Source organism: Epinephelus moara, chromosome 3, assembly GCF_006386435.1.
Source record: "Epinephelus moara isolate mb chromosome 3, YSFRI_EMoa_1.0, whole genome shotgun sequence".
Classification (NCBI taxonomy): Eukaryota; Metazoa; Chordata; class Actinopteri; order Perciformes; family Serranidae; genus Epinephelus; species Epinephelus moara.
The window spans coordinates 12,331,444-12,346,584 of NC_065508.1; the positions used below are offsets into that span (position 1 = coordinate 12,331,444).

The 15,141-nt window shown below is 39.4% G+C and overlaps 2 protein-coding genes across 4 annotated transcripts in view; one reads left to right on the forward strand and one right to left on the reverse strand.

Moving 5' to 3' along the window:
* caln2 (calneuron 2) overlaps positions 1 to 7,651 on the forward strand; it is a 54,475-nt gene extending 46,824 nt beyond the window's left edge. For all 3 annotated transcript variants that reach the window (XM_050041505.1, XM_050041504.1, XM_050041503.1), the window contains exon 6: positions 3,900 to 7,651. In XM_050041505.1, coding sequence (XP_049897462.1) covers positions 3,900 to 4,027 — 128 coding nt within the window. In that variant the 3' untranslated portion in view covers positions 4,028 to 7,651. The remainder of the gene's footprint in view (positions 1 to 3,899) is intronic.
* A 3,334-nt stretch (positions 7,652 to 10,985) lies between these two features.
* On the reverse strand, positions 10,986 to 14,934 carry sdf2 (stromal cell-derived factor 2). The gene is made up of 3 exons (XM_050040966.1): positions 14,692 to 14,934; positions 13,398 to 13,594; positions 10,986 to 12,238 (listed from the first exon to the last, which is right to left on the reverse strand). The coding sequence occupies exons 1-3, from the start codon at positions 14,873 to 14,875 to the stop codon at positions 11,939 to 11,941; spliced, it is 681 nt and encodes a 226-aa protein (XP_049896923.1). The 5' UTR covers positions 14,876 to 14,934; the 3' UTR covers positions 10,986 to 11,938.
* Between the last annotated feature and the right edge of the window lie 207 nt (positions 14,935 to 15,141).

Sequence of the window (15,141 nt, forward strand, 5' to 3'; positions counted from 1 at the left end):
ACGACGGAATAATCTTTTCCTTAAATTTTGCGACAGCACTATCTGATAAACATCTAGTATAGTAACTGTTGCTGAGTGGCGTGTAATCGGGTAAAAAGAAATCAAAAGTAATCAGATAATGATCTGATAGCGAGGGATTCTGTGGAAAGACTTTTAGGTTATCAATTTCAATTCCATACATCAGAACTATCAGTGCCTGCAGATGGTTAGCTTAGCTTGGCATAAAGACTGGGAAACAGCTATCCAGGCTGTGTCCAAAGAATCTGCCCACTGACACCTTTAAAGCTTATTAATTAAAATGTTTTATCTTGTTTGTTTAATTTATACAAAACCCAAAGTGTATAAACTGCCAACTGGGATTTTATGGGGGTTATTTCCTGGATCAATCCCTGGCCAGGTGCAGTCACTTCCTGCAGTCTCTGTTGGTTGCCTATGCCTGGAAGTCATTTTTTATGAATTAAACAAATGAGGGTTTTCTCATATTATGTATGATTGCTCTTTACCCAGTGGTGGAGCTAAGCAGTTTTCAATAGGGTGGCCAGGATGGGTCCAGCGTCATTTTGGGGTGGCACAGAAATCACTACTTTATGAATATAAACTAGAATTACTGCAACACAATTGTATGTCTCTGCGAACCAGTCAAGTTGCAGTTACAGTTTACATCCACGTCTGTCCAGACTCTGTCGCCATGACAGTTGACAATGCTTCAAATATGTATGTTACTGAAAATAAACTACAAATTCTAAAACGTGAATCCTTCACACATCTTCAACCCAACGGCATAGGAGATCTATATGATCAACACAGTTTCAAGATGGACTCCCAAAATTAGCGTTACTAGATTAGTATCTGACCAAATGTCTGAGTATTGGCCAGGAAAGTGTTTTTGCAGAACATTATGATGTCACAGTGAAGCTTACCTTTGACCTTTAGGATATAAAATGTCACCACCTTATCATTTTATCATATTAGACATCTGTGTGATATATTGTCATAATTAGAGCATGAATTCCTGAGCTATGAAATCCCCTCAAGGCCTTCTTAAGAAATTGGGTTCATTAGAGTGAGATGGATGCAAAGTCACATTGACTTTGACCTTTGACCACCAAATACAAATCATTTTATCACTTAGTCCAAGTGGATGTTTGTGCCAAATATGATGAAATTCCCTCAAGGTCTTCTTGAGTTCTCATGTTCATGAGAATGGGATGGACAGACGGATGAACAACCTGAAAACATAATGCCTCCAACCATGGCTATCACCAGCATAGAGGCATAAAAAAGGTCTAACTAGAAAATAAGGGGCAATTTGAGGCACCTACACACAACTCTATAGATCAAATTATATTCAGTGAATCCAGCATTTCCCTCTTACTCCTGCAGGTAAAGTAACAAAGAAGCTTACGCTATAGGTCCAAAATACAAGAGTCCCATTCTACAGCGTATCAGCCCTTCTGAGAGCAGATGTTCAGCACAGCATATGGTGCTCAGCAGCACTGTTAGCTCTTTCTCTATCACTGTATCATCAGGGATACACATTGACAGAAACATCATTAAATGGAGTTTTTAATCAAAGTCTAATTATATTAAATGTAACCAATAAATATAATCAACATGTACATAAAATCTTACCATCATTGAAACAAGTCGTAGCAAAGTTAACTGTATGAATGTTTATGAAATTGCCTGCCTTACTTATCAAGCCATGACAGATGGCTCCGCGGTAAAAACAAGCTTGTTATGTTTTATATCAATAAAGCTAATCTAATCAGTTACTGGAGCAATATGTTTAATATTACAGGAAATGAACGTATCCTCTAGCAGAGGTTAGAGTGTGTTTGCTGTAACTTTATCGGATTATCTTAAAGCAGGCCCCTACTAGGAAGCTTGGCAGAAATGGCACAGATGAATTACTATTTGAAATAAAACAGAATGCACAAACATGCAGTAATGAGCAGTGAATGAACACCTGCACACTAACACTAGGTCGATATCGCACGTGACCAAAAATATTGCCTTCAATTTTGTTGATAAAAATATTCAAAATATAATTCAGCTTTAACTGGTGTACTCATGGGAGCTAACTTTACCTTACTTTGTTTGCTATTTTTCCTCCTGGCATGCTGGGGTTCTAAACTTTGCTAAACAGATACCGTCACAGATGGAATAAATAAAAGCATCAGAAAGCAATCTGATATAGCCTGTCTGTAATCATTTGTTGGTTTACTGGACTGTCACTTGCCAGTTATAAAGTCTCCAGAGGCACTTGAGGGTGCACACATAAGTGTACATAAATGGTTTCACCACTAACAGAAAACAATTCTGCTCAAGATGAAATTACGACTGGGGTGGCCAGGCTTCAGTCCACACCCCTTGCCACACTGCATATCCGATGTTTGTTTTAATCGTGCCTGAGTATTAACTGTGTGTGTCTCTCCCCCCCACATGACATTTGTTCATGCTGTTGCTAAAATGTAACGAGGCACGCTGTAACGAAGAGCCCTTCGTTACTAGTGACTGATGGCTTTGGCCTTGTAAATATTGCACAACTGGGTCTGTGTATGAAGGTCACTTTTAAATAAACAACTTAATTAGGCACTTTAATAATGGCACATGGCACTTTCATGGTGATAGTTGCACTTTATTAGCATGATTTGCACAGAGCAGTTTGCACATTGCATATTTGCACATGAGCTTTATTGAATATGTGAAGCATGTGGATGAACATTTCAAACCATGGTGAAATTGATGAGTAGTGATTGGTGACGTGTGTTGTCTTCTGCCAGGTGCGGTTGTGGATGATCTGCTTCACCTTTGGGGGGGATTAGAGTAGACAATACTGTGTGTGTACCTACAAGGTTCATAATTGATAAACAGTTAAAATTAAGTGCCGTTGAGTTTTGGTTCATCAGACATAACATAAATGTGCTTTAATATTGCAATGTGAAAGTGTTCATTAGTGTGTTAAAGTTGCGGCCTGTGTTTGAGTTGTTTGTGTAGATTCTTACCTGTCCTTCCTGTGTCTCCTGCAGGGTGTTCGGCCAAAAGAGTCCCCGGGCGTACGAACACCAACTTAAAGGTTCTGGGAGAGACCAAGTGATGGGATAGGAAGAGGGGGGTTTGGTAGTTGGTGTATATTTGTATATTTATTGTAGTGGGTTTGTGTTTATTCTGGGGGGGTAAATAGCAGTACAGCAGTCATGGTAAATATTATGGTAATTGTATGCTGGTTATATTGTCCGTGGTGATTAGCCATGAGATAATATATTTTGTTAAAAAAAACCTGTTAATGGGAGCATCCAATCAAGTGCACCAGTGATAGGGTATAAAAGGCGCCAGTTTCCATCTGTCCTTGTTGCTGGTCAGGTCTCCCATCTGTAAATGCTGCCGTGCCTGTACCGCTGTATGTGTTTTTTTTTTCTGGTTTGGTGAATAAATTGCCTTTTGACTGCTGTCTTACTGCATCATCCAGCCGCTATGGTCTAACACACGCCAATCACAAAATCCCAAGCCCATACACTGGAGTCAACCTTTGCATTATGCCTGTATTTTGGAGACAGTGTTAGGAATGACCCCTATCTTACCCATGGCTGTGCAGTTCAGAAAGTGAGATCAGGTCAGATTTCTGTGGAGACCACGCTGAGAAATGCTTTTGAGACTCTCTTCGCCAACTGCTACACGCATTAAATAGCAGTCCACTTCTGTGTTTTGGTACAATTGGTTTCCCTACCTGAAGCCTCCTAACTCTCTGTAAAAAAGTGTATTTCCCAAAATGTCAACCATTCCTTTAAAACTGTGTTTTATATTAATTTTGTATAATCACATTAAAATCATCAGCTACATTGAAATTAACTGTCTTCTTGTCTCATGTCTTCTCTCGTCTCTTTGGCTCCTCTCAGTCCATCCCAAGAAGAAGAATCGGCAGACGTGTGTCAGGAAAAGCCTGATCTGCGCTTTCGCTATGGCTTTCATCATCAGTGTCATGCTCATTGCAGCCAATCAGATGCTGCGGAACGGCATGGAGTAACCAATTGCACTGTGAGCATGGGGAGTGGACAGAACAGCCATGACCTCACATCTTGTCTTTGCAGCCAAAGCAGGACCAGCCACAACCCGAGCACTTCTCTAAACAATCAGTTGAGTTTTTTGAGTTTAATTTGAACTTACCTTATAGAAGCAGACAATGTGAATGAAATGAAGACAGATATATTTGTTTTGCATTGAAGATGTCACCATGTAGAGTTACTGGACTTACCCGTCACAAGGAACCTGAACTGGGAAAAAAAAAAAAAAGTTTTTATATGAACCGGGAGAATAAACGGAGGGTTTTATTTTGCTGTTTTCAAGACCGAGACCACCCTTTAAACTTGATTTTCTAATTACCGAAAATGTTTATCAGGTGCTTTGAGCCATTCCTAATTTAAAAAGCAAACAATTGTTATTATGGACAATTGCATATTTACCCTAGAGAAGTAGCGTTGAATGTGAATGAATGTGGGCACTGAATGTTGGGCACAGTAGATGCATAGTAAATCTGTCACATCTCATATAGTCATGTGGAAACATCACACTATATGTAAAACATCGAAACCCTTGACTCAGTCCACTAATCCTGGGGCACATGAAGTCTTTATGTGTATCTACAAGGAGCACAACTCAATACTCAGTGAGGGACCAGTAAAGAATCATCACTGTCCCGTTATCTCTACTATGAAGTCTTAGCATTGATTGATAGATTGATTGACTGGTCACTTGATATTTGTGTGGATGTGTTGAAGACAGTGGATAATGTGAGCTCAGGCTGTCAGAGAGATTTAAAATGCATGAAGAAGGAGATTTTAAATCAAATAATAGTGGAGTGATGGTATGGGTTAACAGTAGGACCAGTCTGAGATAAATTATAATATTTTTAGTAATGTGTTTGTAGAAAATATTTCACCTCAGCATCTCATTGTAATACTGCCCAACTGTGGTAAATATAAACCACGCAAAAAGCATGCCAGTATATACACTGCCATATCAAACATTAACTCTAACTCCCATGAATTTCTCTGTATATATAGTGCTACTTATCTTGTGTAATGTATTATTCTTCGCAACAGCAGAATGTACGAAGGGTAGAAACTAGTGAGACAAATCAGGGATATACAGCAGAGCTGTGACATGCTGTTGGTACAGCTGTTTTCTTGGAAAAGGTTGCGGTCTAGTGGTTAAAATGAGAACTGCAGCTAAAAGCTTAAACAGCCATGTTTACAAAGTGTTCAGAAGGGAAGAACAACACCAGAGAATTTGAGCTTTGATATGTTTCGTGTCAGTGTCGCAAGGGCAGTTTGGTCTGTGTTGGTGAACATTCACTATTTTTAATGGCAAAAGCAAGAATATTTTTCAGCCCAAACCCAAACTGTGTTGTTGCACCAGAGTACAGCTCAGGATTGAGAAACTGAAGGTGACTGCTGCAGTACCTGTCGCGTCTGTGGTCATAGCTATGTTTTATGGTCTAGACCTGATAGCTCTACAATTTTATAAAGCTTACTGGGGGGAAAAGTTTGGGAAAGACCTTGTAGGAGTTTACAATCACTTCCCTCTGTTTATAATAGAGCCCCCTCGAGGCTGAACATCACAGTGACAACACAGATTAAATTTGAGGATGTTCTTTATGTGGGTGTAGAGCTGGGCGATAAAGAAATGTCATTATTATTATATCTACCGTTGGAGTAGTGTTGTTATCATGTGTCCATCTTCTGCTGTTGTTTTCCAAAATTCTGTCGTTCAATCAAATGATTTTAAACAAATTGTCGTTCAAAATTTAAGATACCTGAGATTAAGTTTTTATTAAACACATCTATAGAGTCAGTAGAACACAGTTCATCACAATAAACATAATTTCTATTATTTTATACATGATTATTGTATTGTATTGTGATATTGAAATATATCATTACAATTTTTTTTATATTATTTTATCAATTAATATCGACCAAATCGCCCAGCCCTATGTTCATGTATGGATTGCTGAATGGGCCTATGGGGCACAGGCCCAAGGGCCCAATATGTCAGGGCCTCCCCTGGCCTTCACCTGCAAAATGCCACTCAAATTAACACGTAACAACCAGGATGAGACTCAAAATGACCAAAACGAGATGCAAATGAACTGCAGAGACACAGAATAACTACAAAAATGGGCAAAACAACCACAAAGAGACACAAAATGACCAAAATAACCACATACAAATTTATCACAAAAAGACACAATATCACAAAAAGATGCATAATGGTTATAAAGAGATGCAAAACAATAAATTGATAAAAAAAAAAAGAGGAGGCAAAACCACCACAAAGTCTGTGTGTCTTGCTCCAGTGAAGGACAGGTGGTGGTTTTGCATATCTGTGCCCAGGGGCCCATTGTCTCATAATCCCCCCATGCCTATGTTGATGCCGTCTTTGAAATACACTCGTTGGTGTTCATACTACTCATTGCAATGTTATATGCCATAACAGCGACATATGTGGATCCCTAAATTGCATGGTGCTCCCCTTGGACTTAATTGGCTCAGAGTGTGGTTTGTTCTCATTCCTACCTTGAAGCGATTATTTGTCCTCAAATGAAAGCAAAACTAAATATTTCAATCAAACTAACGTGCAGCCATGTGAGTTTAAAATATGATAGGGAGAGGGCTTTCTTTTGAAATTAAAAAATAGCTTTGTAAGATCAAGTATCACAGCAAAAATGTATTATACTGTAAATCAGTATGCATGTTGTTGTTTAGATTTTCGTGTCTTTGACAGACAGGGGAATCCATTTAATCTTTCTTTGTGGTGGCACAGCCTTGGTTTAAATGTAGGTATGTATGTACTACTGTCACATATTTGACTTTCCAGTTTATACTGTAATAGCCATTTTTTCTAATTTCTACCAGCTATTAATCAAACCAGAGTGCAGGAGAGGGCATTTTCATAAATATGCAAATACAAGGTCACATCATCATCATCGTCATCATCATCATCTCTGTTTCACGTCCTCTAGGGTAGAGTCTGTAGGCCTCACTGTGGATGGTTAAATTGACACTGATTACGATATATTGTGTGTTTTAGTCACATTAGGTTTTTATGGAATGTTCTCACTGCCTCATAGTCCTGTATAAACTGCTGTATAATGTATGCTACACTTATCCTCGTGAGTCAGTTTATGTCTTTGATATTCTCAGCACATTGACATTTGACCAATGGACCATGTTTTCACCTTTGTCTAATAGCGTCATGGTCCTTTTGAAACCAGCATAGACCACTTTATCTTTACAATTCTCTAATAATTGTGCCATTCAGACATCCTTGCATGGCTATGTAAGGGGAACTCGTTTGAAAGACCTTTTATCAACACTTTTGAAGTTTACATTATTATACTGTACATCTGTAACAGGACGGAATCAGTTCATGATTTTCATGTTTTTGAAAGTTGCTTTTGAGATTTGTTTTTACCAAAACATGTTTTTACCTTGTAGATTGTATAGAGATAAAAACTAAACACAGATATGTACTACAACCTTGGCATGCTGCTTAGAAAAGGAGAAAGAAAACAGCAATAGTCGCCAACTGAATGGATATTTAAAAATGCAAATAACAAGTTTAATCTGTTCAATCTAAAAAAAAAATATATCCATATATGTTTATGCAATAAAACCTTGTTTTGATAGAAAATAAGAGGCATCTGTGTTTACTTGTGAAAGATGTTTGTTTGTGATGTTTGTTTGGGATTCTGAAATAATTCAAATTTTGCCTCACACCAGCAATATTATAATGATGATGAAACAATATTACCCAGTAACACAAAAAAGGTAAAACATTCTTAAAGGGGCAGTTCACCCCAAAATCAAAAATACATATTTTTCCTTGTAACTATAGTGCAATTTATCAATCAAATTGTTTTGGTGTGAGTTGCCGAGCATTGGAGATATCGGCTATTAAGATGTCTGCCTCCACTACAATATAATGGAAATGGCAGCACTCAGCTTGTGGTGCTAAAAGTGCCAAAAGAAATGTATTTGAAAACTCAACAGCAATAGGATGCCCCATGAATGAGTCCTAAAACCCAGTAAGCATTTTTGCGCTCCCAGTACCTTGTCTCAAAGTCAGTGGGTTTTTGGTTAAATGCCTGAAATAGTAACACAAGCTGAAGAGACGCTCACCTTTTGGTCTACAACAGATGTCTGCAAATACCCTACTCTTGAATTTTCTGTAATCATCCAAAATCCAACAGAAAAATCACATAGGGTTTGTGATGAGGGAACAAGGGCATGGCTAACTACCCCGTCGGCCTACAGAAAACAGTCATCCCTGGAGCACTCTATATCTCTTTCCAGAAATCATAACTGGGTACTCATGATAATTCATAGATTTTGTTGTGAGCAGTTTTATGTAGGAACTATTTCCTTTCTACCAAAGCACAACTGCTAACCGTATCACCGTGCAGAAGGAATCATGCATCTACTGCTAGCACCACTGAGATAGCTAACATTACAGCTTAGCGCAGGACACCATAAATGTTTACATGCTGACTCTTGTCCATGAGTAGATGCAAATGTTCTTCCTAATGTTAGCTAGCTCAGTGGTGCTAGGTGAACTAGCATTGCATGCTTCCTTCTGCGCTGTGGTATGTTTGGCAGGTTTAGTTTATTAGAGAGAAAAAAGTTCCTACATGAAACTGCCCACAACAAAGTCTGTGGATTATGTTGAGTAACCAGGTCATGATTTCTGGAGCACTTTGAGCACCACACGCCGAGTGCCACCGAGTTCCATTATATTGGAGAGAAGGCAGACATCTCTGCAGTCGATATTTTCAACACGTGGCAACTCACACCAAAACAATCTAGACTGATAAATACCACAAAAGGTAATGGGAAAAATATATATTTTTGATTTGGGGGTGAACTGACCCTTTAAATAAGGCAACTTAATTACATATCTTTTGGCTCTCAATAAGCAGATGAGCAGAACCATTTTCACTTAACTGTTCATAATTGTAAAAGTCAGTAGGAAGTAGGCTTGTTGCTTTACTTGTCACTTGCTATCATCCTCGCTGTGTCATTTTAAATACTAACCCTAAAAATAGAATGACAACACAGCATGGCTTTCACTGAGCGCCCTTTACTGCCGTTTCCCCATGCAGGTACCAGAGCGTGCATAAAGGAGCTGTGAGTCAGAAGAGCAGCCTCTTCAAGTGCAGAAAGCTCACTGCTCTGACATCACCTTCACACAATACATGCAGGTCGTGTAGCACTACAAACACAACTGACTGACCTTGGCGGGTGTGACAGACGTGCACACAAAGGTTACCATTGAGATCTGCATCTTAAAATTCAATTTAGCTGGGTGCAGTATGTGATGGCTGGAGGTGAATTTGCACGTTTGTCAACATGTGTCAGAAAAGGGAGTCCTGTGGAGCAGTGCTGGCATCAGCACTCACTCTAAATCATGATAATTAAGGAGCACAGGTCAAACACAAGGGAAAATAGCCTCATAGCAGATGCACTCAAACCCCATTAACCGCCAGATAATGAACCAAAACATGCCATTATGTGGACAAACAAGGCATTATGTGAAATGTAATGGCCCAGGCAAACATTAACAGTGTGCCTTACGTGCAGATCCTTTAGTGTGGTCTCATCTTTGTGGGTAAAATTAAAGGGTTGGACTTTATAAAGTGATTACTACTTGCTTAATCACTGTATGAATGATCAAGTACAGGGATACGTTAAAAAAAAAAAAAGGGAAAAAACTACATTTTCTGTCTATACTGTTTTGGGCTGCGTTTATCTCATAATTAATGTTGGTAAATTAGGAATGCAGTGTAAGGAGAGTCATTGGTGACTAGCACTGGGTATTCGTACTATATTGGATTTTTTTAAGTGGGGTTATATAGGGTACTTATCCATAGTCAGTGTGTTACCTACAGTAGACGGAAGTCGACACTACAGCAGTTTAGAGAGCCATCAGGAGTGCTAACGCAGAAGCTAAGCAACGTACTACTGTGGATGGGGGCAGCTGCAAAATGTAATTTATCCACCAAAAAAAAAGTCCCAGCTAAAATGATATATAAAAGTTTAGGTGTATGCTATATTAAGAGTATTTCTATTGCTGTACCCTGCTGTCAGACAAACTGTTCTGACGGGAAAGCTGGTAACGACTTCAGTTCGCCACCTTTGCTCTCGTCAAAGCCAGACTCCATTGACAAAAACAGTATTTTTGGCTTGCAGAGCACAGGAGCTGCTGGTCCACTGCTGCCTAGATCAGTCAGTAAGTTTTGTTATTGTGTGACTTTGATGAATCTGAACTAAACCTTTTAAATGCCAGAGTCACACAACAACACCATCAGACTAACTGATTGAGGCAGGAGTAGACCAGCAGTTCAGTGACGTTGAATCACTGTTTTTCTCACTGGAGTTTGACTTTGAAGAGAGCGACATAATGGCCTCAGTTCCCCATCAGAGATCACTGTCTGACAGAAAGGTAAAGGGGTGAAAATATTCTAAATAAAGCATACACTTAAAACTGATATTGATTTTTACTTTGGGGGAACCCATTTTGTCGCTGACCTCTCCACAGCAGTGCATTGCTTTCATGTCGGACTCCTGCCTGCTTCTCCAACCTGAGGGTGTGCTGACTGACATCGACTGTAGGGAATACACTGACTGTGCACCTTATGAAACCCTACTTCAAAAGATCTTAACTATCCCTTTAAGGTATCATCTGAAATAACCCGACACCAAGTAGTATAGAAACTAGTATCAAAACTGGTATCATTTTAAGGGAACTGGTACTGGTACAGGTATTGTCATTTTTTCAGCAATACCAAGCCCTATTGGTGACATCAATAATTCATTTCAAGTGATCATGCAGAAAGGACCACCTGTGAAGAGTCCCCAGATCATCTTAACTGTCATTGTAACCAGATGGAAAAGTAAAAAAAAAATCAAATAGTCACACTGATGCTGGTATGCATAAAAATCACTTTAATATGAGGTCTCCATTGCATGTCTGTTGCTCACATGAACCTCTGAAACAATGCGTTGATCTAACACATAAGCATGCACAGACAGCATGAATACAAAACACCGTACTTACTCCAAACACCTGGAAACTGATCAAACAATAAACAGCATCCAGCTCAACAATGAACATAGAAATAAAAACACCTCCACAGACAAAACTGCTTGTTCTCTTATGTCAGTTAGTGCTGGATCATTTACACTGAATCTGACTTAAAGGGGGAAAATAGTAATTTACCCTGGTAACACTGCTTATCCATTGAGTACAATATGGCTTACAAATACCATAAAAACACAATAAAAGTCTTATGTTTCCAAAAGTTTAAAAGGCTCCACAATGTAAACACCTACTAAGTTTAAAAAAGGATAAAGGCACAAGTGTAACAATGGTTTTTTTTTGTTAGTCCAATAAAACACGTGACTCACGAGACCTGCGCTGCCTTCTGTGTTGTGTTGTGACTGCTGATGTCAGTTATTTAACAATAAATAACAGCTGAGAGGATGTAAAGCATCACAAACTGTGATAAACATTAGTCGTTGTACAGTAAAAGAGCATCTTTGATACCTTTATGTCTTCTTGTACCCATCAAGGCAAACTATAACACTATTCAAATGTTGTTAGCTCTCTGAGTGTAGCTGCTGGGTCTTTGAGGATTCAAGTAGTGTTTCCCAAAACACAATAAATGTGACAGAGGTTGGATTGATAAGGTGAAGTCATTGCACCTTGATCCATGACAGACTTTGGCACGGTCTCCTCAAAAGATGACAGTTAAAAGATGATGAGAGAGAAAAATGAGACAGAGGGTTGCTGGTACAGGCGTAATTGGGGACAGAGGTAGGAATACAGAGGTGGACAGAGAGGACAATGGGAGGTGACAGAAGCAGAGAGGAAAAGTTCAGAACTCTGTGTGTATGTGACTGTAGTCTCGGCTGCCCGCTGGGTTCTCACTGGGTTTCATAAAGATGCCCTCCATGGCTTTCCACAGGCTGTGCTGGCTGGGGCTTGACATGGCGTGAACTTCACTCTGACCGTGGATCGGCCGTCCGTACTGCTCCCCTGTCACTGACAGCAGTGCATCAGTGGCCTTGTGACGGAAGCGGACGGCCTCCTCGCGCTTCCAAACAGAGCCCCCGCATTGAACTGTCCACTCGTCCAGGTGGTCTCCTTCCCCTTCATCGCCAAATGCACTCACCTCCTATGGACAAGTGAGAAAGAGATCAGAAGACAAAGAAAGGAGGAGAGGATGAGCTATCTTGCTTTTGCAAGAGTCTTTTGGATCCATTTTACAATCCTTTTACTTTCCAAACATAAATCTATCCATATGTTTGATTTTTAATATTTTACCTTGCTTCTGTCCTTTACATTTTTTCTGCTGCTGAACTGGAGCCTCCAGCTGACTTTCATTTTTATACAACAGTCATTTGTAAAATAACTTTTACAGACCCAATTATTTACCGAGCTAGATATTCAAACACAGTAAACATTAAGACATGTTTGGTTTTGTCAAACACAGTCTGGCTTTTCACTGGCTCTTGTACACCCTTTAGTCTCCAGTGAAGGTTGTACTGATACCACTGACACTAATGTATCAGACTTTGTGAGTGAACGAGGGTGGCCAGACAGACTTCAGTGCATATAGCACAGTTATTGTGGGTTATGCGCATAAACACCTTTATAGAAAAACAGGCAGGCATGTCTATGTTCTGCCCAAACCTATCTGTTAAGGAACTTCATCACATTGATGCAACAATCCTGTAAATCAAAACATGCCACAAAGCAGACCTGTTCACTGATTTACAGCGTTTTCCACAATAATCCAATACACCCAGGCACGTTAAAGGAATAACTACCTTGGCATAAACACTATCAAAATGTCTGACAGTTAACAAATTTCTGTAATCACACGGTACACATCTTCCAACCCCATTACACATTGGCTAGACAGTGTTTTCACACTTCTTCAGTACTGGAGAGGTTTTAGCTGACCCGAGGCTGTTTTCCCAGAGAGCTCCGTGCGTTTCCTAAAGTGCAAAAGCTGCTGTCAACTGAGGTCCATCTCAAAATGTTGGTCTAGGTTTCAGTAAATGTGAGCATCAGTCTCTTGGTATTTTACATCAACGTTTAGTAATGTTACTGCAATTAATCTCTCAGTGGCTCTAACTTGGCAGGATAGAAGTGAATTATCAGACATTTCACAAAATTTTCATCATCAGCTTTTTTGAATTAGGCTGGAAATATCAATTCCATCTTTTTTCGGAGTTAATATCCTTTCCCAATACAGGGAGCCCATGAGATTGTTCTTAATATATCACCAAATCTCTCCTCTTTCCCCATGTTCTTCTCACACCACCCACCTGGTTAGAGGACAGTGGGGAGGCGAAGTAGTGGCTGTGCAGGTTACGGCCTGTGTTGACATGAGTGAGGCGGATCGTCTGCCCACACTTGACCGGGGTTCCCCGATGGCACACGGCGTCACCTGTCCCACGGACACTCCAGTAGCTGTTACTGTCCTCTACTGCAGCCACACCTGTTACAGACTGCTGCCCGCTACCTGTCACACACACACAGACATGAGCACACACCGTGAGCAGAAGACTGTTACCAGAGATACGCTAAGTAAACAAACCTGGGGACAGTGAGCAATCAAACTAAGATTTTGGCTAAATTTTATCAAGGAAGTTTAAGGCTGTCAGCAAAAACTACTAAATTTGTTTATTTTATGAAGGTCTGTTAAAAACATGTACATAGTTGAATTGGTGGTTGTTGAATTGGGTTTGACTTTGAACCCAAGGACTCATGTTGGCCACAGCTCAACTTTGGGGGCTAGAGCCATGCAACAACAACAACTGCATATTTGCCTTGAACCAAGGTTATTATAGTTATCTAAAACTTAACTAGGTGTGGGAAAAACACATTTCACCTCACCAAAACAAATATAAAAACTAGAATTTAGAAAAAAGACAACAACTAACTGAAACAATGCTGTGTGTTAAAAAAAACTAACAAATGACACAACACACAGGAAATATCTTAAGTTTTACTCTGACAATTTGATCAAATTTGTCGGCACAACAAGCATGAGGAGGCCTGGGTGTATATGTTTGATGAGACTGTGATGTCTACATGGCTGTGAGTCAATTCCTGTTAAAAGTTTTGTGTTTTTGTAATACCTATTCTTAACTTCTCAGTTCTCACATTTTGCCCCTGAAAAATACCCCCCAAAAAACTAAGTATTAAAAACTACACTAAAACTTAATATGTTTAATACAAATTTAACTGAAACTATCAAACCCACACTGGAAACTAACAAAAACTAAACTGAATTTGACCACGAAGATGAAACCATATAAAGCCACCGTCTCAATTTCTTATCACTTGAGTAAATATGTGCTTTGTAAATATCACCTAAAAGAGGTTTTATGTCACCAATCTTTGTTATGTGGCACTGTGAGTGTACACATAATGGAGTCAACGTGAATTACATGTCAAACTGACACTGTCAACCTTTGTACATAGATTCCAATCATTTCCAATTTGCTGTCAACAATATGATATTAATTACAGCGGTAAGTGATGGTAAAATAAGTTCACGTTGATGAAAAACACTGTTATTAATGCTTAACAATCGTTTAATGAAAGGCAACTCACCGGACCCGTAGCGTACGTCGTGCGAGTGTAGTCTCACATTGTGCTTTATATTCAACAGTTTAAGGACAGACCCGCATGTCACAAAATTCAGCTCCGAGCCGAGTGACAGACCTAATATACAAGATATCAATAATAAAAACGTTGGTAGAGAGTTTGGATGAATAGCACAATCTGAGTTACCCATTCCTACTGAACCCGAGCAGTCGCCGATACCTCTCTGAGATTTGTATCATTTTTCGCTACGTCATTAAAGAGGTACTGTATGCTAAGCTAAAGCTCAGGGAACAGCGCCCCCAGCGACTCGGAGTGGTCACTGTACAGACCGTACAAGGATGTTTGTTTGTTTTGTGTTTATTTTGCGTCACTGTGAGATATTTTGATGTTTATTGTTATATAACAATATCCCCACTAAATGTTAAATGTAATTTTATTGTACAATCGGGTTTAGTA